The sequence below is a fragment of the Corylus avellana genome, chromosome 4, assembly GCF_965113065.1.
Source record: "Corylus avellana chromosome 4, dhCorAvel1.hap1.2, whole genome shotgun sequence".
NCBI classification, from domain to species: domain Eukaryota; kingdom Viridiplantae; phylum Streptophyta; class Magnoliopsida; order Fagales; family Betulaceae; genus Corylus; species Corylus avellana.
Window position 1 is genome coordinate 7,591,763 of NC_142493.1, and position 26,127 is coordinate 7,617,889.

Genomic DNA, 26,127 nt, shown 5'->3' on the forward strand with positions numbered 1-26,127 from the left:
TAAAATTAAAATAGATGACTAATAAGTGGACGCTGAAGATACCTCATTAGGGTCGACTTTAATAGTCGACCCTAATGCTTATGTATTAGGGTCGACTTTTTGTCGACCCTAAAGAGTCCGTAGTAAAATAAAAAAAAAATAATCCATCTGTTATTGCGATCGATCGCACACAATGTGCGATCGATCGCAGTAACAGAATGTTGAAATCCAATATTCGATTACTGCGATCGATCGTAACCATGGTGCGACCGATCGCAACAACAGAAAGTTGGAATCAAACTTTCTGTTACTGCGATCGATCGCACATTGTGTGCGATCGATCGCAGTTACAGAATGTTGGTATCAAACTTTCTGTTACTGCGATCGATCGCACCTTGTGTGCGATCGATCGCAGTAACAGAAAGTTTGATTCCAACTTTCTGTTATTGCAATCGACCGCACCCATGCAGAAAAGCTCAAATATATATATATATTTTATTGCTGCCCAATAACATCTACTAAAATTGTGTATATATATATCACTGCATTATTTAAAATTTTTAAATAAAGTGGCACAATATGCACCGTCGATTCCATCCTCCTAAAGAAAGATTTTAAATTGTATATATTTGCCATTTGGTTAGTTGTTACATATGGACTAATTTGAAGAGTTAATTCTCATTTCATAATTCATATTAAATTTTACAGATCTAATAGTGTATATATATTATATGATGAATATATTGATACCTTATGGAAAGATTTTACACTGTTAAATATAACAAAATAAAATCTAAACCGTAAAATAATTCATCTCAGTTTTAAGTGAAAATATATTGATACCTTGCAATTCAAAAACCATCTATGATGTCCAAATACGGGGTCATTCCCATAAGAAAACACAAAAGCAAGTCAAAAGAAACAAAACTAAAGACAAATAAAAAGATTAACTTAAAACATACTAAACAAAATAAAAAGGGTAAACTATGGGGTGCCTCCCATGAGCGCTAAGTTTAATGTCTTCAGCCAGACGATAGTCCCTGCTTACTGTTGTCTAGAAGATGATGCTCCTGCAGATGGTGGTGGCAACCGGTTGACAATGGACTGCATCAATTCTTCTAAGGCGCCTAGGCGTTTGTCCATTGATTCGTTATTTTTCCGAGCCTCCTTTCTTTGGCCAGCCAACTCTCTCCGAAGGCCCGCTATTTCTTCACTAACTGAGCGGTTTCGTGCTTCACGAAAAATTCTCGGGGCCTCCTCCTCAGCTGCCTCTGAATCAACTATTGGTTCATCTTCGGCCATTGGCTCGGCCTCATACTCTTCCGCAGCAGCTGCTGGTGTTGGAGCTACCTGGGGCATGTGGGAGAGGCTCTTGTTCCATTGGCGAATGCCAAATATGGGAGTAGTAGTGACTGGTTCATCAGCTGCGGTACCCTTGACGCCTTTCTTCCGGAGGATGTAGGAGATTAAGTATGGGAAAGGCAACCCCCATGAATGTGTGGACCCCGCTCCTCCAACGTGCACCCCATTCCAAAATTTGTAAATTTGCCTCCAAATTATGTCGGGAATGGAGTACCAAGCACCTTTATGGAAGGCGTAGAGTGCTTGAAGAAATTGATCCCGCCTCTGACTTTTGTGCCCCAAGGGAAACGCATTACGGTGTAATACGGAGTCCACAAACCAAAGCCGTTGAGGTAGCTTTGATCGGCTGGCGGCATTATGGTGGGCATCGGCATACATCCCTTCGCACATGTCGTCAATAATTTCCGCCACGTAGAAGCTGTCCGGTTGGTCAGCAAGTTGTGCGGCTTCTGGAGGTTGCTCATCATTGCATTGAAGGGCAGCAGCAATGTCGGCCCGTGTTATGTCAATAGCTTTGCCTTGCACTTTCGAAGAGAGGGCAGCTATGTTCCTGCAGTCATGATATAGGTGGACATAAAACTCGATCACCAATTTTCTGTAAGCAGTGGGGGTGACCGGCTTGAAAAGCTTCTTTAGCCCCCGTCGCTTGAACTCGGCGACCGCCCATTGAGTCCCCTCAAGATTTTCAAAGTCTTCGCGAATGGCGAAAGTGGTCTCAAATAGCAGCTCCCGTTCCTCAAAAGTGGGCGGGGGAGAAGTGGCTCGGGTATCAGACCCTCGGGAGGACGAAGCTCGAGTTCTTGGCATGATGAGCGTGATTGGGGACTTTTGTCGAACACCTGGCGTGCACTAGAGATAGGCAAAATTGCAAAACAACACAACTTCGCTCAAAACCCCCTGCAAAAACATCCAAACCCAACCACAACAAAGCAATGTGGGTGGATGAACACCCACAATTGCAGAAATATGAGAAAAAAAAAAATCTCGTGAAGGTGCTCGTGGTTGGGGTGTTGATGGGAATGGGGAATGGGGTGTAAAGTACTAGAGGTGGTGAAAAGTACTTGGTATGGTTGCCGGAGAAGACAACCGTGTGGTGGTTGTGTGGTAGAAGTGATTGGCAATGGTGGACGAATCAGTTGTGCCGGAGGTGCGTGGACCAAGCCTTGGAGAGGTGTACGGCGCAGTGGGGAGAAGAAAATTTTTGTGGGGGTGGGGGGAAAGTGACCTAAAATAGGTCACGTGGTGTGCTGTCCGAGTGCGATCGATCGCACACATAGTGCGATCGATCGCACTCGGCCAAGGATCCGCGTGTTGATTCTGTGATTGCGATCGATCGCACCCAATGTGCGATCGATCGCAATCACAGAATCACCATACATACACATATATATATATATATATTTTATGCAATTATTATTTTTTTTAATTTTTATTGCATAATGTACAACAACTTCGATTATGATATGATCAAATGTGAGATCAAACTTGAAACAATTGAAATTGAATGTTTGATTAGACATCCAATTGGTCCAACCTAGTGCATTCGTAAGATCGATCGTGATAACATCAAATAATCGAACAAAATTCAAACAAATTAAATGTTCGATCGAACATTGAATTGAACTCTAAGCATTTTCTATTATATTAGTGCATTACTTAAATTGATCGGGATACAATCAATAAAACTTGACATGATTAAATGATCGATCAAACATCCGGTCGATCCTAATGAATTAGTTCGATTGATCGCGATATGATTAAATGATCGATCAAACATCCGGTCGATCCTAATGAATTAGTTCGATTGATCGCGATATGATTAAATGATCGATCAAACATCCGGTCGATCCTAATGAATTAGTTCGATTGATCGCGATATGATTAAATGATCGATCAAACATCCGGTCGATCCTAATGAATTAGTTCGATTGATCGCGATATGATTAAATGATCGATCAAACATCCGGTCGATCCTAATGAATTAGTTCGATTGATCGCACGGATATCCTATTAGTGTTATAATTTATTTACTTCATTTTTGATCTATCAAACATCCGATCCGATTGATCCTAATAAACATACAAATTAGTGTCATATTTATTTACTTCATTTTTTATTCTTTTTCACTTCTCTCATTCTATAATTCTAGTGCAATTTTTTCTTTTCTTTTTGAATTTCCCTTTATTGACAAATCAGGGCATCTGTCTCCAACACTAATCTAATATTCAACTGTCCACGTATCAGGCCATTTTTTTATTTTTTTTTTAACAAAAATTTAAAAACAATAACAAAATATCTCAATATATAAAATACTAAAACCTTAATTTTATATTATATTACAACCAAAGCAAAAAAATAAAACACACACACACACATTTTAAAAAATATTAAAATTTAGAGCATCTCCAGTAGTATTTTTAAACTAGCTTTTTAGTTAAATTTAGCTATTTTGTTAACTTTTCTTGCTCCAATAGACACTGTAAAATAGAAGATTTTCCTATTACTGCTACAATGAACTTTCAAGAGCATCTTCAGCAGTAAGATGTATTCTACCTAGTCAAAGCACAATTCTATATTTTAGCTACTAATTTTTTAATACCAACTCCATATTCTTTATTTTATTAAATATTATTTTTTAATCTTTTTTTTTTTTTTTTTTATTCGGGATTGCTTTTGCATCATCTTGTAAATTGCAATAGAATTGATTCACGTAGGATATCCGTGTGTTATTTTTATTAAATGTTTTTTGGAAGAATATAATAAATAATTAATCATTGTAGTTTACCTAAATTACAAATTTCTTCATATCGTATTAAAGTAAAATTAAAGGTACAAAATTTGACTTCAGGGAATAAACTGTTTATTTTTTTAAAATATCTAAAGAACCGTACATTTGATTTTACTTTGTTAAAAGAATAGGGGTATTATAAAAATATAACAAAATAAGTAGACTTTTTGATACAATTTGATAGTTTGACAGGCTACTGTAGTTATTTATATTTTTCTCTTTTTTTTTTTGTAAATAAAATACCCCAAATATTTAGTTGCACAAAAAAGTTTACCAATAGCTTTTTTGTGAACTAAATTTTGCAGAACTAAAAGTGGTATCTGTCTAATTGTTCACAAAAGAATTTCAGAACTAAAAGTGGCGGGGGTTCTAAAATTTTGGGCACTGTTTATTTTCACTCCCGCCATTCCTCTCCCCACTCTCACGCTAGCTGTCTCTCACTCTCACTCTCACTCTCACGCTGTCTATCAATCTCACTCTCTCACTCTCTCGAGCTCACTCTCACTCTCTCCCTCCCTCTCTCTCGAGCTCTCTCTCTCTCTCACTCACTCCACGCAAGTTTCTCTCTCTCCGGCAGCTGTTTCCGGCGCACCTCTCTCACTGCCAGCTCTCACTCCAGTGTTCATCAACTCTCTTGTAGCTCTCTCAGGTATGAGTTTCTCCTAAACCCTTGCAAACCTTAAATGCCTCTCAATCACTCAATAATATCCATGAATTGTGATTTGAAGAAATGGGTAAAGAAAAGGAGCAAGAATGGGTAAAGAAAGTTATCACAATTCTTATAAATTCACACTCTAATAGCTCAAGAATGGGTTAATAATGAATTAGTTTCACAATATTTCTTTACCCATTCTCAAATGAATTAGTTTCACAATATTGCTTCATTTATCATGAAATTGCTTGTAAATGCAAACTCTAATAGCTCAAGAATGGGTAAATAATGAATTAGTTTCACAATATTGCTTCATTTCTCATGAAATTGCTTGTAAATTCAAACTCTAATAGAGGTTCTAGATGGTACGTTTGATTGTCTACTTGTTGCTTTTTACACCATCTTATATTGCTTCATTTCTCATGAACCTCTATATACATTTAATTGGAAGATAGATAGTGGACTATTGGACTTATAGTGGTTGGTTGGTTGATTGTGATAATTTGCACAAATGTTGTGAGATCTTGGATGTTATTTCGTGCTTAAAATTTGAAATTATTGATATTCATTGATGTAAAAAATTATTGATAATTTACTTAAGAAATACAATTTTCATTTCATTTAGGCTAACTTGGTAGTGTTCATCAACCAATAAATCCTTGGTAACAAAGAAACGAAAATTAAGGATCGATGGAAATGTCATATCAACTTGGTGGGATGAGAGTGTAGTTTTAGTATTTCTTAAGTAAATAATATTAATAAACTTTTACAACTCACAAAAATGAAGCAGAAACTTTAAAGCGGCCAACTTATATCAATGTTAGATGACCTTTCATTTAAAAATTGGATGTTAGATGACCTTTCATTTATTGGGCATATATGTTAGATGACCTTTCATTTATTGGGCATATATGTTAGATGACCTTTCATTTAGAAAATTAAAAAAAAAAATCACTTAAATGAAGCTTTTTTTTTTTGTATAAGCTCCTCTGCTACCTCCATTGCCTTTTAGAAATTAGGTGGGTTCGTTTATCTCAACTTATAGAATGTTGTGACAAATTGATGTTTCATATCACAAGTAGAAAATAAAGAATAAAATAAGTTCATAAAACATACTAAGATTTACATTATTCGTCTTAACAAACTTATATTCATGGACGAAAATAATAAGAAACTTAAAAGAGTTGTATATCCCTACGAGAATTTTGAAGGCAGTCAAAAGAATCACAAAAGGAAAAAAGCAAAGTTACTACTTGGGTATTAGAGGACCCTTTAATCTTTATGTACCATGAGAGAGTCCAATTCCCCCCTTTTCTCATTACACAAACAGTCTTTATGATGGCTTTGATCCTTATACACTAGACATGCCCCAACATCATCTTTTTCTTATCTTTCCCCAATAGAAAGATTCTATCTCTCTCTCTCTCTCTCTCTAGGGTTTGAATCACAAGCCAAACAGGGAGCCACCATGGTGTGCATGTGAAGCTATCACTAGGGATCTTGGTCACCCCTCCTGTTACCTGAGCAAATTACAAAAAGGGTTTGCTTTTCCTATTTTGAAAGATTTGAGTTTAAGATATTACTTTCCACCCTTTTATATATTGGGGAAATTAAGAAGAATCATGACAAGCGTTCGATTGAGTTTTGGGATGTAGCTAGTGGCTACAATCTCCTATCCAGATTGCAGTCCATAGCTATTGTGAGAGGCCCCTAATACCCAATAAATGAAAGGCAATGGAGGTAGCAGAGGAGCTTAGGGCCAAGGCCAAGCAGGAATTGGATGGCTTTGAGAAGTATGGTGAGAGTGTGGTACCTCTTTACAGTTTTGTGGATTATGCTGCTGGTAGAGGTTTTAGTGTTGGTGGTGCAAGTTAATGGATAGAATTATGGCCAATGATTCTGGTTTAGATGAGGAGTCCAAGAGCTTTGTGGTAGCTCTTGGAGAAACGATACTATCGGAATTGCATAGGAGAGAGAGGCTCAAAAGCGGGATCTACGAAAGCATTCTATTTTAGGCAATTGTTTGCTTGAAGAGGACTCAACAATTCTTAAGAGCACACCATACTCTATGTCCTTAGCTGATGTTGGATTAAGTCCCATGATTTCTTTTTCGTATGAGTATGTTTTTTTTTTTTTTTTTTCTAAAGTGTTAACTAAACCGGAGGAAATGGAATTGGATGAAATTAATCTTTGCAATTTTTCTCTTCTCAAACACATCTGTTAGATGACCTTTGATTATATATTTATTTTTCTCTTCTCAAACACATCAAATAATTGAACTGGATTTTGATTAATTTTATGAAATTAATCTTTTGTATAAATAAAGGTTATTGCATATATGTTAGATGACCTTTCATTTAGAAATCATGGCCCTAATATGCATTACAACTTCTTCTTCTTCTTGTTTTCTTCCCTAATCAATACGATTAAAATTCAAAAATAAGGTCCTCTATTTGTGTATAAGGTCCTCTATGTCTGGTGTATAAGGTCCTCTATTTGTGTCCACAGAAGCAGGAAGATGTTCTGCAAACGCCTATCTGCGATCGATCGCATCAGGCCTGCGATCGATCGCAGGGTACTCTGTTTCTCAGTTTCAGCTTCTGATCCTGCGATCGATCCTGCGATCGATCGCAGCATCAGTAGGTTCCTCACATTGGGTGTCTGGTACTGCGATCGATCCTGCGATCGATCGCAGCATCAGTAGGTTCCTCACATTGGGTGTCTGGTACTGCGATCGATCCTGCGATCGATCGCAGTTTGCTCTGATTCCAATTAGTTAAGTTTAATGGATTAAAGTAAAGTTTAATGGATTGATGGATTAAAGTAAAGTAAAGTTTATTGGAACTTTGCTCATGTAATTGCTAATATTAGTCTTTAAAATTAGGGTTAAATACGAAAGTGGCCCATGTGTTTTTGAGTTTTTAAAAATGGTCAAATTAGTCCTTGTATTTTTTGACACTTTAAAATCAATCTTTCTATGTATTTTCGTTAGTGGGCCATTTGTCACGTGTCAAAAAAATCAATTGGTCAAATCACGTTGTGTTATGTGTACTATCTCCGCATAATCATTTCCCGACAATAATCAAATACTTCCAAATCAATTTTTCATCTTGTCCCTAGCTCCACATGGATGGGTTTCTTTCACACCTAACCCATCCTCGTTGCCCTAGCATTGCCATTCTTCCCATATTTAGTCAATTTAATCTTACAAATCAAATATTATATTTGTGGACTTATGTTGACTCCACATAAATCAATGGTGGACTACATAAGTCTAATAGTTGATCTCTTGAGTGTGTAAGAGAATATAAGCCAAATATCAAAAACTTATTGACCGCTAACATTTCTCTAAAAAATGTAAAACTGTCATTGAGCTAAACTAGTAAATAAATTACAAATAGAAATTTGTTCTAAACTAGTAACCCACTTCTAGAATATTTTGTTAGGTAACATCGCATTGAGCTAGCATCATTTCGTATATATTTGTTCTAAACTAGTAACCCACTTCTAGAATATTTTGTTAGGTAACATCGCATTGAGCTAGCATCATTTCGTATATATTTGTTCTAAACTAGTAACCCACTTCTAGAATTCTCTCATTACTCATGCTCCTTTTAAACTTTCCCTCTCTTAATATTTGAGAACAGACCTCCCATTTAATTCTATTAATTCAATTCTTAAGAATCTGATCTTCTAATTCCCTTGTGTGCGTACATGTACGTAACGAATAACCTTTAATAGGGACATCAATATGGATAGGAGTTGGATGCGGGAAAGTACGCGATGTTCAGAGCGATTTCAAAAAGGTGTGGAAGAATTCATGGGAATGGCAGTTAAATCAGTTGATTCACGTGATATGACAAAGTGTCCATGCCGTGATTGTGCAAATCGATATTATTCTCATATTAGCGAGGTGAAGGGTCACTTGTATATGAATGGATTTACTCCGACATACACTAGATGGATATTTCACGGGGAAGATCATTTTAGGGAAAACACTTCTACAAACATGCACACACATACAAGTGAAATGATGGAGGAGGTTGATGCAGTTGAAGAATTGTTAGACGATGTATGTATGGGGACATTTGTTGATGCTAACATCGGAGAATCCTCTACTTCACAGGGCCCCACAACTGATAATCACGAACAAACAAGCTCCTTCTACCAATTTTGGGAAGATGGTTTACGAGAACTTTATCCAGGCTGCAAGAAATTTACACGAATTGCTTTTATACTGAAGATGCTTCATATAAAGGCGTTCTGCAACATGAGTAACAAGGCGTTTGATATGATGATTGACTTGATAAAGACGGCCCTCCCAGATGGAGAGACATTGCCACGCTCGTATAGAGAAGCAATACAGTTTAGGTGACACTTGGGATTCGGTTACGATAAGATACACGCATGCAAGAATGGTTGTGTGCTTTTTTGGAAAGAACATGCAGACAAAGTGGTATGCCCAAAGTGCAACAATTCAAGATGGATTGATGGCAAAGGCAGAAAAAGTAATATTCCTCAAAAGGTCTTACGGTATTTCCCAATAAAATCGAGGTTACAACGGTTGTTTATGACAAAAGAAATGGCCAAGGAAATGCGGTGGCACAAAGAAGGTCGAGAAGATGATGGCAATACTCTCAGACACCCCGCCGATTCTATTGTATGGAAAGAGTTTGATAAAAGACATGAGTGGTTTGCAAGTGATTCCCGCAACGTGCGGCTTGGCTTAGCAAGTGATGGTTTCAACCCATATGGTAATATGAGTACAACATATAGCATATGGGCAGTAATGTTAACGGTGTACAATCTCCCTCCGTGGATGTGTATGAAGAGTCCAAATTTGATGTTGCCCCTTATTATCCCAGGGCCTTCAGATCCTGGAAAGAATATTGATGTATATTTGCGGCCATTGGTTGATGACTTGAAAGATTTATGGAATGAAGGCATACGCGTGTACGATGCATCAAAGAAAGAGACATTTCAATTGCATGCGACATTACTATGGACTATAAATGATTTTCCTGCATATGGAAAATTATCTGGGTGGTCTACAATTGGAAAGCTTGCATGTCCAGTATGTAATAAGGATACATCGTTCAGGTATTTGAAGTATGGGCATAAGGTGTGCTTCATGTGTCATCGTCGGTGGCTTCCTCAAGAGCATCCATGGCGCAAAAGAGGAGATTTGTTCGATGGTACAGAGGAGCATAGATTGCAACCTGAAGAATTGTCTGGAAGTCAATTGTTGAAACAGCTAAGAGATGCTGAGGGTTTGCAATTTCGAAAAACAAGCGGGAGAAAGAGAAAGAACACAGATGTTGTGTTGAATTGGAAGAAGAGAAGTATTTTCTTTGAATTGCCTTACTGGTCAAGCTTGAAACTACGTCATAATTTAGATGTAATGCATATTGAGAAGAACATATGTGAAAGTATCTTAGGTACGTTGATGAATATCGATGGGAAGACCAAGGACACAGTCAAGGCACGAAGAGATTTACAGTTGATGGGTATACGTAAAGAATTGCATGTGCACCCAAATGGTGAAACTTATAGGATGCCACTTGCGAAGTACACCTTGACAAGAGATGAGAAGAAGAGTTTATGTGAGTGGTTGAAAGGTGTTAAATTTCCTGACGGGTATGCATCTAACATTGGTCGATGTGTGAACAAGCTTCCTGGTAAAATTTCGGGTATGAAAAGCCACGATTGTCATGTCTTCTTACAGCGCTTGCTTCCTGTTGCAATTCGAAATTTCTCTACGTCGGAAATACGAACAACATTGACCGAGTTCAGTACATTTTTTACGCAGTTATGTGCACGGACGTTGAAAGTTGATATCCTAAAGCAAATGAAAGTCGACATTGTAACAATTTTATGCAAAATGGAAAAAATATTTCCGCCAGCTTTTTTTGATGTTATGATCCATCTAGCACTTCATTTACCTCGGGAGGCCAAGCTTGCTGGTCCCGTACAAAACCGTTGGATGTATCCGTTCGAAAGAGAACTTGGAAGATATAAGAAGTGGACGCGTAACAAAGCGCGTCCAAAGGGGTCTATTGTCGAGTGTTACTTAGCTGAGGAGAGCTTGACCTTCTGTTCCAGGTACCTTCGGGGGATTGAGACAAGATGGAACCGTGAACGGAGAAATGTTGACGTTGATGTTGTAGAATTGAGCCAGCGCTTGGATGTGTTCTCCCAACGAGTTCGGCCGTTAGGAGCAGCTAAATTAGTAACACTGGATGCTAATGATTTTGCTAGGGCACGATGGTATGTGCTTACCAATTGTAACGAAACGGCCTCATATTTGGAGTAAGTTTAGTAATGGCCTTTGTGTTTTACTTGTTACGACATGTTATAATTGTAGGGTTGATGATCATTTACCAATACGTTTATTTTTCATGCAGTGAACATTATAATATGATCAAAAGAGAAGGCGGCCGTGACATTGATAAAAAGCATGAAGCTAACTTTGAACGTTGGTTCCATAAACGTTGGTTCCATAAACGTTTATACAATAGTGGGCGTACTGCAGCCAATGACTCAAAACACTTATATGATCTTGCATGTGGGCCTGATCGTCATGTTCATTCGTATAGAGGTTGCATCGTGAATGGGGTTAGGTATCACACAAAAGAATGTGCAGAAACTCGTACTACTCAGAACAGTGGTGTTTCTGTTTCAGGTGAGGACGAAACCTCAATAACGGAGTATTATGGTGAGTTAAAAAATATTCTAGAGTTACGTTACCCTGGCCAAAATCTCGTGTACTTGTTTGAGTGTGATTGGTGGGACACTGGGAGTGCAACAGGAGTACGAATGGACCAAGGCTTCACGATTGTGAATACTTCTCGTAAATGGTGTGAATCCGACCCGTTCATCTTAGCATGTCAAGCTTCGCAAGTGTTTTACTTGGATGATCCCAAATTGGGTGGTAATTGGAAAGTGGTGCAGAAGTGGATCAATAGAGACATCTATGATATTCCAACAGTACAAAAGGGAGATAATACAGAAGATGACCAAAGACTCAGTGATGACGTATACCAGGAAGGTGAATGTGTTGGGGGTAATATGGTCTTTGTTGATGAAGCGAATGTTGAAGCCTCCACTCAATTACGTAGAGATGATGCGACAATAGCAATTGACGAATTATATATTCAACTTGATGCAAGCATGTTTGCCAACGATAACTTGCCAGACGAGGACCATTATACAAACTTTGATGAGGAAGAGGAGTTATGTAGCGATAACGATATAGACTCTGAACACGAAGAGGACTCTGAACACGAAGAGGACTCTGAACACGAAGAGGACTCTGAACACGAACAATCATCTTCAAGTAACAGTGCTACAGATTCTGAATATGAATTTGATGATGAAATGTGTTGAACACATAAGCTCAAATTTGGTGTAAGTACAAAGTGTATTAGCATATTTAATGAAATTGATGCTCTCTCTCTCTCTCTCTCTCTATAGATATATATATATATATTGTGGTGTTTTTATTTTTATTTTTTACTAGCATGATTATTGTATGTTTGTCAAAAATATTGAACATGCTATATGGTTATAAATTGACTAATATAATTTTGTGGTTTTTGACTTGTTAGCAGATTGATCATAACAATGACAACAACAGGACGCAAACGTGTTCCAGCAGCACGAGGCCGAGGCCGAGGCCAAGGTCAAGGCCGGGGCCTTATTGACGAGCATGAGAGTCCGACTCTCAATTCTGGGTTTGGTGATACAGATATGCATGTGTCGCCCTCGCCCCCCCTCCTCCTCGAGTCAGTGGATGGGCATCCTTCGCATGAGTCTAATAATCCTACTCACTCAGTGGCAGGATTGGATTCACAGGGAGCCGCCCCTACTGCATCTTGTAAGTTCATGAATTTTATATTTATGAACTGTTATTTTTGTATTATTTTGGTTTGTTATAGACATTTGACAATATACTTTTCCAAATATAACTTACTACGTTACCATGTTTTGCATAACAGCTACCACGTCTGTCAGAAGTGTAAGGGGTAAGGCCAAGTGTAAGAAGTTGAGTGACCACGTACTTAAGCATGGTCCCGTAGTGCTAAACATCCCAAATAGACACCGGGCACCTGTAGGCGAGAATGCATCATGGTTTGCAAGCAAGATTGGGGAGATTATTCGTAACATGTGCGAACTCCATCACAGTGAATGGAAAAAGGTCCCAGCTGAAGAAAAGAGCAAGTTGTTGTTTCATGTTCAGGTATGAATATCAATGTAATGTTTAATAATATGTTTCGTATGGAAAATTAATGTGACACATTTTTTACCATTGTTTTCTTATCTATTATGTATCAGTCAAACTTCGCACTGAATATGGAACGATACGAGCACATCAAAGCTGTTGAAAATAAATTGGGTCGTGCATATGCTAGGCTTCGTTCGAACTTGTATAGGGATCATTACAAGAAATATTTTGACGGCATTGATAAAGACGATGATGAAGGGATTGCCAAGGCTAAGGCTATTGGGAGGGAAAACGTGCCAGCAGGGTATGGTCCTCAACAGTGGAACCTAATATGTGACTCATTTGATGACGGTAAATGGAAGGTAAATATATATTATTATACTGATTAGAATATTCAAATTGATATAATTTGCATGCACTTGAAGACATTTTATGAATAATTGTGTTTTTTTTTTCTTTCCAAATTTCATAGAAAAAGTCTGAACGAAATACCCTAAACAGAAGCAAATTGGAAACAAATCACACAGCTGGGACTTGTTCATTTGTCAATGTCATTTACAAAAAGGTAAGTATCTCGTACCATAATTTAATGAAAGTAACGTTATTTAGTGTAAACTTTGATTATATGTATTATGTGTAGGAACAAGAAACAAAAGTGAAGCCTAATCCTGTTGAACTGTATGAGGTTACCCATACAAGAAAAAAGGATAAACAGTTTGTGAACGACAAATGCAAAAGTCTATATGTAAGTAATTGTTTACGCTCCGATCATTAAGTTGATTAGTGAAGAACATGAATAGTAAACTTGCATGAAGTATATGTTAAACTAAGGCCAACTATGACTTGTGCAGCTTCAAATGCAAGAATTAACAACCAGTGAGGCCTTAGAGGAAGGCGATGTGGAGGGAACAAGTGTGGATGACCGAATGCAAGAAATAGTCACACAAGTACTAGGGGGCCGACGAACTGGGCACGTTAGAGGAATGGGATGCGGTCTTATTCCTACCCCTTTAAGAACTTCATCTCAAGCGTTCACCCACTTCGACAACCACGATGAGTGTAGGAAAAGACAAGAAGATACTCAAAGCGAGCTTCAACAGACTAGAATTGAACTTCACCAGTACAGAGAGAATTTGCAAGCCAACGTTGAGGAAACGAACAAATTAAAAGCCACTGTTGAGTTCTTAATGTCACGTATTGGAGGGTTAGTGAAACTTTACCTATGCATTAATTTTACAAAAACACACATACTAAGTAATCGTTAAAAAGCTTATTGATCATTATATGAAATTTTATTCTATTAGGTCTGGAGGGAGCTTGCTTGGAGGTGCATCAAGTGAAGCCAACAATTAAGGGAGCTTTGGAATAACTTTATTTAGGATGTACTCTTTGATAGCATCTATTTGTGATATATTTTTTGATACTATGTATTTGGATAGTTGTTGGTACTTTCTATTTGCTAATGTGTATTTGACTATTTGTTGATCGTGATCTGTTTGGTAATGTATATCTGTTGGTACTTTTTATTTGGTTTATATTATATTAAGATATTCGCAAAATTTTTGGTTCAACAACTTTTGAGTTAGTAAATCTCCCTTGACATGGTTATCAAGGTTAAAGAACTTTGAGTAAACAATGCAAGGGAGTAATAATATCTTTCTAAATTTTATTTTTAAGTGTATGCAGGATGACAAGAGTACAAGAAAGTTAAACCGCCCAAGCAGGTTCTCGCTTTAATATATTTCATGAAGAAACACATTTTTAGTATCTCTTTCTCTATCATTTTGGGTTTCATTTTCATTGTCTTTGATATTATATATTGGTTCATTGTGGTAGATTACTCAAATTGCTTATGAGAATGAATTGGCAAGGAAGAGAATGCAGATAAGTACTTTATTTTGGGTTTTGGAATTTTGCTGCCCATGAATTGTAAAACATATATTTAATAGTTTTCTCCCTTGGCAGGTTTGGTTAATGGGGCAGTTCTCACATATTTTTTATGATTTTGATGAGGTTAGTCATTTTGAGTTATGTTTCTTGTGGGCATTTAGATTAGTTTGATTATTTCATATATTAATTGATTCATCAAAGAATGTTGTTGTGTACTTAAACATAAATGCAATGTTTCTTATAGAGGTACTCTACGTGCATTTTATTTGCCCATGCATGGAGTTATGTTTCTCCGGATAAGTTTTCCTGCTGAATTCTTTTAGTGTTGGTTTCTTCATAGTGAACTTTTTTTTTTGGCCTCAATCTTGTTAGGTGCACAATGCTTATCATGGTGTTGGCATTGTCAAATTGATGGGCCGTAGCAGTAGATATATAGCTATGCATGCATCCCTAGCTAGTGGACAAATTGACATATGTTTGATTTATGAGGTACTTATTACTAGCAATTAATTGGATAGTTATCTTTGTGAGCTGTTACTGATTCTACTGATATGCACATCTAAGGTATCTTTTAATTTGCACGGGCCTCATGGTGTTTTGAGTCATCTGAAATACCTGATTGAGACAAAGGGTTCGGCTGTTATTTGTGTCGCAGAGGGAGCACGGCAGGTGAGTTACGTAAGGAATTCATATTTTCGCTTTTGGGTTGAATACTATTAATTGATCAGGAGATTTAAATTGTGCAGTTCTTTTTTGGCTTCATGAAATACTGCGAAAAACTGCCTGTGTTCATTTCATTGCATTGCATAGATCTTATAACTTCTTCATTATATTTTTCCCCAAGATGAAGAGTAAAATTCAGTATGTTATTGTTTTTTGATGCAGAATTTTATTCAGAAAACTAATGCTAAAGATGCGTCTGGGAACATTGTATTTGGAGATTTTGGTGTCCACATTCAACAAGAGGTTGGTGGTTGTATTTTGACTAATTTCATGTGGTCTTCATCTCTCCATGACTCTTGAGACAAGTTAAGTGGGTTGATAAATAATGAGCTGACTAAAAGTCTAATTTTTAACATCATTGATATGTGTTGCATGGATAAGAATGGACTGCACTTTGGCGTTTTAGTTGTCATTTGTCAGAGTTACAAATATGATATATTTTAAGCCATCAAGATCTTACTCTATTAGTGACTCTTTTTGCTAAGACTAGTCAGTTGCTTTTTTGATGTTCTTTGTGTGAATTGAGAATCACTTGAACTGGAAATCATTAGAAAACGTACTGATGCTGCGATCGATCGCACTCCCATGTGCGATCGATCCCAAAATTTCGAAAACCTACTGATGCTGCGATCGATCGCACTTGGAGTGCGATCGATCGCAGCATCAGTAGGTTTTCGGAAAATTGCGATCGATCTCACTCCAAGTGCGATCGATCTTCAAATTTTGAAAACCTACTGATGCTGCGATCGATCGCACTTGGAGTGCGATCGATCGCAGCATCAGTAGGTTTTCGGAAAATTGCGATCGATCTCACTCCAAGTGCGATCGATCTCCAAATTTTGAAAACCTACTGATGATGCGATCGATCGCACACAAGTGTGCGATCGATCGCAGTTTTTTTTTTTTTTTTTTTTTAAGGACCATTAGGGTCGACAATTGTCGACCCTAATGGTCAACTAATCAGCGTCCACTTCAAAGTGGACGCTGATAGTCAATTTTTTTTTTAATATTTTTGGACCATTAGCGTCAACAGTTGTGGACGCTAATGGTCAACTATTAGCGTCGACTAATTTTTTTGTGTATATCATCGATCTTTAGAGTCAAACACATGTATCTTTTAGGGTCGATAAAGTGGACGCTAAAAGTCATCATTAGGGTCGACTCTAAGTGGACGCTGATAGTTAGTTTTTTTTTTAATTTTTTAGGACCATTAGCGTCCACTTTTGTGGACGCTAATGGTTTAACCATCAGCGTCCACTTTTATTTGGACGCTAATAGTTATTATTATTATTTTTTTAAAAGGGATATTAGGGTCCATAAAGTCGACGCTAATGGTTAACTAAAAGTGGACGCTATTGCTTGACTATTAGGGTCGACTTTCGCTTCCGTTTACATCATCTTTAGGGTCCAAACATTGCGACTTTTAGGGGCGATAAAGTGGACGCTAAAAGTGATCATTAGGGTCGACTTTTAAGTGGACCCTGATGATCAGACATTTGATCATTAGGGTCGGACTATTAGGGTCGACACTTTTAGGGTCGAAAAGTGGACGCTGTTGGCAACAGCGTCCACTTTAGGGTCTTTAGGGGCGACTTAAAGTCGCCCCTAAAGAGCTAATTTCTTGTAGTGTCTCTCTCTCTGTGTGTAAAAATCACCAACACTATTAGTAATTAGACCTTAATATACCCACAGTAGAGTTGGTTCATATAAAATCAAGAGTTGTATCTCTTAGAATTCCATAACCAAGAGTTGTGTCTTTTCGTTGGTTATAAATACCTATGGGATGGAAGTTAAAATTACAGATTATTCATTCAATCATTTCGGAAACAGAAATTCTGAATCTCTCTCAGATCTCTCTTCTATTCTCCATCAAAGAGCATTTAGGTTGTGAGCATATGTGTTTTGTTCTTATAATAAAACACCACCGTTGAATTCTTTCAAATCTATACGTGAGAGGCATCACTATACATTGTAGAACACTTTTCAAAGATCCTTATTTGTGAGTTCTAGAAGAAATGTATACACATAGAACTCTAGATTTTTATGTTTATGTTTTACTCAACATTGGTATCAGAGCCAGGTTGATTGTTTCCAATTGTATTTATGTCTATGTAAATGTTTTTCTATACATGAGAAATTGCAATGAAACCAATTTTCTGATTCATATACCATGTTCGTTAATAGATGGCCTTTAATGGCAAATTTTGAAAATGAATGAATTAGACCACCAAATTTATACATGTTGTAGAGAACATTCATATGAATATGCCCACAAAATTTGGTGATGATTGGACATGTATGTTGAGAGATATAACATTCTTAGTTGAAGAACATGAAACTTTGTTTTTTATTTTTCTGATAATTGTTTATCATCAAATGCGTTAATTTTTCATATGGTTAGATTATACTTGTCATAAGGTTTAATTTGACATATGGAATACGAAAAACAGACCTATAATGAGGGATATTTGAAGGATTTAAGTTTCAAGGCGAATCTGAAAATAGGGCAGGATTAGGGTTTTCAGAGGTTGAAGAAGATCTGGTCGAATCTGTAAATAACCATTTATAGATTTGGACCGTTATACCTTCGCAAGAAGTGGCTATGGCTTAATGGTCGAGTGATACTCTTCGCGAGTAAGTTGGCAGCCCTGTTTCGATTCCCCACTCCCGCGGTTTTAATAATATTTTTGCTGAAATAGTTGGGGCCAATGCGCCACGCGTGCCCAATGCCTTGGGCGCCTTCAGTAAAAAATAAAGGCATGAGGGTTTGAAACCATGCCGTGTGGAAACAGTGGTGAACCATAATCGATGGGCTACTGTAGGGGTGTCAAAAATTACCGGGGAACCGGAACCGGAACCGGAAAACCGGGAAACCGGGAAACCGGAAACCGGGAAACCGGGGTCCCGGTTCCGGTTCCGGTTTGAAAAATCTAAAAACCGGGTACCCCGGTTCCGGTACCGGTTTTTGGTACCCGGTTTTTACCGGGAATACCGGAACCGGGTTTCCATTTTATTTAATAATATTTATATATTATTATATTTATATATTAATATATATATTATATATATTAATATTTTTTACACTTAGGTTTAGGTTTAGGGTATTTTAAAAAATTAAATTTTTATTTCTAAGGCCCAAATAGGCAAAAATAATGATTTTTTAGGATTTTTGGACTTTTTAAGGTTTATTTTTTAATTATTTGGAACAATCACAACAAAGCCCCTTTAATTTAGACAAAGAAACTAATAGATTTTTTAAAAAATGGGCCAACTTATGAAAAAAAAATTGGCTTATTTTAGGCCCAATACCTAAAATAAGCCCAAAAATCAATTTAAAAAAAAAAACCGGTTACCGGACCGGGTAATACCGGAACCGGCCGGTAACCGGGACCCCGGTTAACCGGGGTCACGGTTCCGGTTCCGGTTTCTCAAAATTGAGAACCGGGGTACCCCAGTTCCGGTTCCGGTTTTAGGCCAAAAACCGGGAAACCGGACCGGGTTGACACCCCTAGGCTACTGGAATCCTTTAGAAATGAAATTCCCTTTGTAATCTATAATACAATAATATATATGCATAAAATGAATGAAAATTCATTTTGTCGAAGAGATTGCATGTTAAATTTTTTTTTTTTTTTTTTTTTGGGAAAAATACAGTTTACCCCCTTAAAGTTGACAACGTTTTTCAATTCGAATACCAAAGTTTCAATTTTTGCAATCCACCCCCTCAAAGTTTCAAATTTTTACAATTTGACCAATTGTATCCAAAACTTCCCATATTGCCCCTAATTTTTATTTTTTATAAAAAAAATTTTAAAAAAATTCGGGTGGCTACTTTGGCCATCTGACCATTTTTGCACCCCCAAATTTGTTTTTTTTTTGTTTTTTTTGTCATAAAAAATAACAAAATTAAAATTAAAATTAGGGGTAATATGGGAATTTTGAAAAAAATTGGTACTTTGATGTTTGAATTGAAAAACGCTGTCAACTTTGGAGGGGTAAACTGTAATTTTCCTTTTTTTTTGTATAGTATGTTTAATATTGGCACACATGTAAAAATGTTTGGGGTAGTAGTAATTTTTATGGATTTATTTTTATATAAGAATTGTATATCTAAATCCATAATTATTTATTTGGGGAAACTTCACTAAGGGCCCCTGAACTTCCGGCCGATTTTACAGACCCCCCCTAAACTTCAAAAACTCTCATTTTGGACCCTTAAACTTCCATTTTCTCTCAAATAAGGCCCTTCCGTCTACCTGAAGCGTTAAAACCAAACGGAATCGACTCCACGTGACTTTCACGTGATTTTTTTGCCTCAGCTTACCCCTTTTGCCCTCACACGCAGTCAACGAAAAAAGACAATCACTCACCCTCACACTCACTCACCCTCAGTCACAAAGTAACCAACATATAAGGCCTAAACACTACCGAAGCTGTCGAGGAAACCACCGAAAAGGAGTAAGCTGGAAGACCCACCGCCCAAGCTGTGCAAGAAACCACCGAGAACGAGAGAGATCGACGACCCTCTACCCAAGCTGTGCAATAAACCACCCAGAACGAGAAAGGTCGAAGACCCACTACCGAAGCCGTGCAAGAAACCACCGAGAACGAGGAGCACGAAGACCCACTACCCAAGCTGTAGAAAAAAATCACTGGGGTGAAATATGGAGCACTCCGAGGGTGAGGTATGCGATTCAGGATCGAGCTATCCAATTTGCAAATGTGGGAGCAAAACTGTTATCAAAACTGCATCAACAAGCAAAAATTATGGCAAAAGGTTTTATGCTTGTGTTAATTATTTGGTAAGATGTGTTTTAGAATTTTTTTTTTCACATGAATTGAAGCTCATCCCCGTAATGCCCAAATTCTGTATTAATTGGGTAAACCCTAATATTTGTGACCATTGTTTTTGTGACCCTAATTTACGTGATTATGCAGAATGAACAAAACCGTGGTTGCAATTATTTTAAATGGGTTGAACCTGAAATTTGTGTGTGTGGTGATCGAGTGATGTCGATGTTGATGGAGTGGCAGAATGAGTTGAAGTCCGAAAGGGCAATGGAAATCTTCAAATGCAAGCTTGAGCTTGCTGAATACAAGTCCAAAATTGAAGTTGATGCTGCAAATTTTGAAGTTAAACTTCAAAGGGTTGAGACTGAGTATCGTTGGATGCAGCTGAAGTTTCGAGTTGCACTTGCATCTTTTTGGTGTCTTGTTGCTGTACTGATGTGTTTCCGTTTTTCTAATGGACTTGCAACATGGCTGATGTTAAGCAGCTGAGATAGACATTTTGTTTTGTTTATTTCTATAAGACTTGTATGAACTGACGATTTTGGTAATGTATTCGCTGGTATTAGTTAGGTTGTAATATTTGCTATGGTTTGTATGGTTTTTGTTGGCACGACTGAGTCTAGTCATGCAGTGGATGGATTTTGTTGGCAAATTTCGTAGTGATTGTATTGAAATTGGTGGATTTTGTTGGCACAATTGACTCTAGTGAAGAAATGGATTTGTCCTCTTAATTCATGGTATTGACCCCAATTGATGTTATTGCTTGCTGTTGTGTTACCTTAATATCAAACAAATAAAACATTGGCTCAATATTTTCATCCACATGTTGTCAAGCACTACCAAATTTACACCAAAATTTACACGTATCCTTAAAACCAAATTTACACCAAAATTTACACGTATCCTTAAAACCAAATTTACACCAAAATCAATTCAAGCAGTACATATATTTAATCAGAACTACTTAAAGACTACTCCTTATTTACTTCTAATCCAAAATTTGGTCCAAATGTCGTAATACCCATACATGGCATCAAAATTAACCTACAATTCATGTCAATGCAATCACTAGCAATCAAACACCAAAATTTGGTCCAAATGTGTTGAACATATACATGGCCATCACAATTAACTTACAATTCACAGCAATGCAAGCACTTCAACATTTACACCTAAATTTACACCAAATGTATTCAAAACATAAATGGCCAATCAAAATTACCTTACAATTCATATCAATTCAAGCACTACAAATCAAACACCAAAATTTGGTCCAAATGTGTTGAACACATACATGGCCATCACAATTAACTTACAATTCACATCAATGCAAGCACTTCAACATTTACACCTAAATTTACACCAAATGTATTCAAAACATAAATGGCCAATCAAAATTACCTTACAATTCATATCAATTCAAGCACTACAAATCAAACACCTAAAGTTACACATACATGTACCTAAACACAACACCAAGCTTCAGCTTGCATAAACTGTATTCAAAAAATACATGGCCATCAACCCTAAATACATTACAATGTTTAGAAAATACCCCAACACACAACAAGTAGTTACCAATAAAACAGTTGAAACTGAGACAAACAATTTCAGCAAACGATTTTGGTAATGTGATTGTTACTGCATCTTCTGCTTTCCTTTATCCTTCACTGTTTTGGTGGACTTATCTTTCCCCCTATCCATTCTTGTAACATGTTCCTGAAATCCTGGTGGATGGTCAAGAGCTGTCCCTTTTGCCTTTTGTATGTCAAAATCAGGTGGGGCAGTACGAAATGTAATACCACCTGCTTTAGGAGGCCCCCAAGCGCATACTGGTCCACCACCTGGAATTGGGGGTGGCCCAGTAGGGTTACCAGTCAAGTCAACTACAATCTTTTGCTTTGTAGGTTCTCTTCCACTACTAACAAGTTCCCTCAATCTGCCACCTGTCCTTGTCCTTGTGGCCAACCCTAGTGTTCTTTTTTTCCTATTCCCAAATATAGTAGATGCCTGCAATTAATCACATAGAATCAGGCATCTAGTTTTTGTTTAAGGGTTTAATTTATATAAACAATATGAAGAATTACTCACACTCGGTTTGTATGCATAAGGTGTTGCTTTTCTGACTGGCTGGGTGGCAGAAGGTGCAGCTCTTACATGCTGGCTGACAGAAGTTGCTACTCCCACAGGCTCTGACTGTTGCTGTAATGCAATCTCTTCGCATGGCCTAAATTCCGGCTGTGAGACATGCAGTGGTGCATTCGGTGAGGCTGGCCTAAATGCAGGCAGTGCTGTAGGCTGGGATGCAGTATATTCAACATGAAGTGATGAGGCTGGTATGAATGAAGGCTGGGATGCAGTATATTCAACATGAAGTGATGAGGCTGGGCTGAATGAAGGCTGTGATGCAGTATATGAGACATGAAGTGATGAGGCTGGTCTGAATGAAGGCTGGGATTCATGATGTGTAGGTGTTTGACTTTCAGATTGTGATCTCCCTGCCCTGCCTGAACTTGATGGTGTGTTCACTTTCCTCTTTTTCCTGCCAGTAGATGAAGTGGCAGTTGAAGATCCATCCAACTACAAACACAAACAATCAACAAACAAAATACACAAATCAATTTAGTAAATTAAACATTATGCAGTAAACACTAAAAATTAAATATTCTCAATGAATAAACCATTACCATGTCCAAGTTCCAATCAGTTGATGCATTATCTCTATAGTACTCTCTGACACGTGACCTTCGTTCCTCTTGTCTTTGCCTGGCTACACATGACCTCTTGTTGTGACCAAGCTTCATGCAATACCCACATTGATTCTTGTGGCCCCCCCTCCTAATTGAATAAGCATTTCTTGGTTCATCCACACCCCTTTGTCTAATTTTTTTAGGTCTGCCAGGAGCTGCCCTCATCTTCGGTGGCTCAATTTTTGGTTGGTTGCTTATTGGCCACTGATCTTCACTTGGCACAGGGAAGACAGTGTAGTCATATGACTTGTAGTACTTCTCCTTGCCATAGTAATCACTCAAATATTCAGCTGGGTCTCCACCTTGGTGTAAAATGGCAGAAATGCCATGAGAACATGGGATACCAGTTACATCCCATTTCCTACATCCACAGGTTCTACCATCCACATGTACAACAAATTTCTTCCCCATGCACTCAACTTCAAACATACCCTCACCGGCGTATGTACACCAACAATTAGAAGCTTCATCCTCTTCTTTTTCTAACTTCTTCATAATCTTTGGCCCTAAGGCCTCCTCCATTGAACTGATTAATTCTTTCTTCCTCACATACCTTCTCATCAACTTACATCTAATACCTTCCAACATACTCAGGATTGTCTGGTCACGGTATTTTTTAATCCATGAATTGAAGCTCTCACAAGTGTTGTTGTGTAAGAGGCCAGACTTACAAGTTGTATTGAACCATCCCCTACACCAAGTGTTGGGGTCAATCTTCTCCAGGTATGCATGTGCATCCTTACTCATCTTCTTTATTTCATCCATTACTCTGTAGAATTGTTGCTTTGTGTAAGATGCCGCAGCTTGCCAAAGAAGATCCTTCAGTAGCACACCCCTATGACCTGAGTTCCTGAAATTTGCGTACAAGTGTCTAACACATGTACGATGCTCGGACTGCGGACATACTTGTTCTAGGCTTGGAACGAGGCCCTGCACAATAGTTGAAAACATAATTAGTTGCATTACACTAAACATTTAAATTATATGAATAATTGAAATAACTATTATTTTACCTTCTGTCGATCCGACATAAAAGTCCATCCATGTCGAGTAGGGCCAAGATCTGTAACAAGCGCCTCTAGAAACCATGTCCAGCTGTCTTTTGTCTCAGCCTCTACAACAGCAATTGCGATAGGGTACATGTTGTTGTTGGCATCCCTACCCACAGCAGCCATCATCTGCCCCTTATACGTACCCTTTAAAAAACATGCATCAAGACCTACTATAGGCCTACACCCTTCCACAAAACCATTCTTCATGGCTGCCAATGAAAAATACAGCCTTTGAAATCTGCATGGCACCTGAGGCATTGGTCTTTCAACCATCAATATCAAACAACTGCCCACATTAGTGCTCCTAACCATGGAGCAATAATCCCACAACCGATAATATTGCTCATCCAGTTTACCAAAAATAATTTCCCTTGCTCTTTTCCTTGCCCTATACAAAGAACTGACATGCACATCCACATTCCATTTTGCTTTCACCTTTTTCTGCAAAACATCTATGGGCATGTTTGGCTGCTCCCTAAAAGAGTCCATGCACCACTCAGCAATCCAAGTTGAAGTTAGCATATGATTTTGGTACTTCCTAGTGCAAGTGTGTTTGGGCCTTATGGACACTAAAAGGAATGTCGTCTCATTCTTCAACTGCCTCCCATACACCCTATAGCTGCACCTTGGATCTTTGCAGACAATCACAATCCTCTTCAATTCATTTCTCTTGAATTTCAAGTCCTTCCCCCTACTAATATTGTATTGTTTCACGGCTTTCCTAAATTCCACTGCACTATGAAATGTATTCCCTACAACCAATGTCGGATTATGCATATCACTATAATCAAAAGGGATTCTTTTGGTTACATCCTTACGGGATAAGTGCACTACTCTTTCATCACCACTACCATGTGGTGATTCTAGCTTATCACTATCACACATGTCTCCACTACTATCACTCCCTTCTCTCTCTTCCCCACCCTCACCAACATCACCCTCCCCAGCATTTCCCTCCACAGCATCACCCTCCCCAGAAACATCATCAACACCCCCTTCCACATCATCCTCCTCAACAACCTCTTCAGCATGTCCAACCCCCTCAGGAATGGCCTCAGTACGATGAGTGGTATCCTCATCGGAATCAAGACAATCTGTATCATCACTAAGAACTGAATCCCAGAATGCATCCTTCCTAAACACAAATTCCCTCTCACACTCTGAATCTTCTTCTTCATCTACATCAACTACATCATCTGCTACACCATAAGTTACTATATACAATACTACAAGAGAATGATCTATATGTTTTGCCACCATTTCAGTTACATTGTAATCAGATGACAAAAGTCTTAGCCCTTGGTCTAATGGCAAACCTGGTACACTGTAATAAACAAGGTCCCCAGACCTATACCCACATGTCCTACATATGTCTTCTATATCAGAAAATTTCAATGTGTTCCCATCATACGGCTCTGAGTAATTAGTAACATTGCCCCCTACATAATTAATCCTATATTGCCTGTTAAAACAACCCCCATGATGGACTTCAAACATCATACAATGAGTACCCATGATGTAACCTGCCACATTCATTACATTCAAAAGTTTAATATAATACCATACACAATCCCTAACCCTAAAAATATTATCCATGTTACCCACTGTGCTCAAAGCAGCCACCAAACAGACACATGACATTGATTAAAAAAAAATCCCTAAACACAACTTTAAACAAGCCACTAAAGTTTAAGTACTATTAACTTTCATCAATCATTATAACAAAGCAACCCACTTTCAACAATTTCAGCAAATTAAAAAAACAACAACAATCACAACTGCTGGCCAATAACAGGACCCAATGAAAGAATACATTTAATCTTATTTTAAATAAAAACCATACACAACTCTTTACAAAATTTGCCCCTAACCCTAACAATATTATCCATGTTACCCACTGTGCTCAAAGCAGCCAC

General features: G+C 37.8%; 1 protein-coding gene across 1 annotated transcript; it reads right to left on the bottom strand.

Moving 5' to 3' along the window:
- Positions 1-22,047: 22,047 nt before the first annotated feature.
- On the bottom strand, positions 22,048-24,484 carry LOC148586235 (uncharacterized). The gene is made up of 4 exons (XM_088515521.1): positions 24,173-24,484; positions 23,097-24,089; positions 22,501-22,989; positions 22,048-22,419 (listed from the first exon to the last, which is right to left on the bottom strand). Exons 1-4 carry the CDS (start codon positions 24,482-24,484, stop codon positions 22,048-22,050), a joined length of 2,166 nt encoding a protein of 721 aa, XP_088371647.1.
- Positions 24,485-26,127: the final 1,643 nt, after the last annotated feature.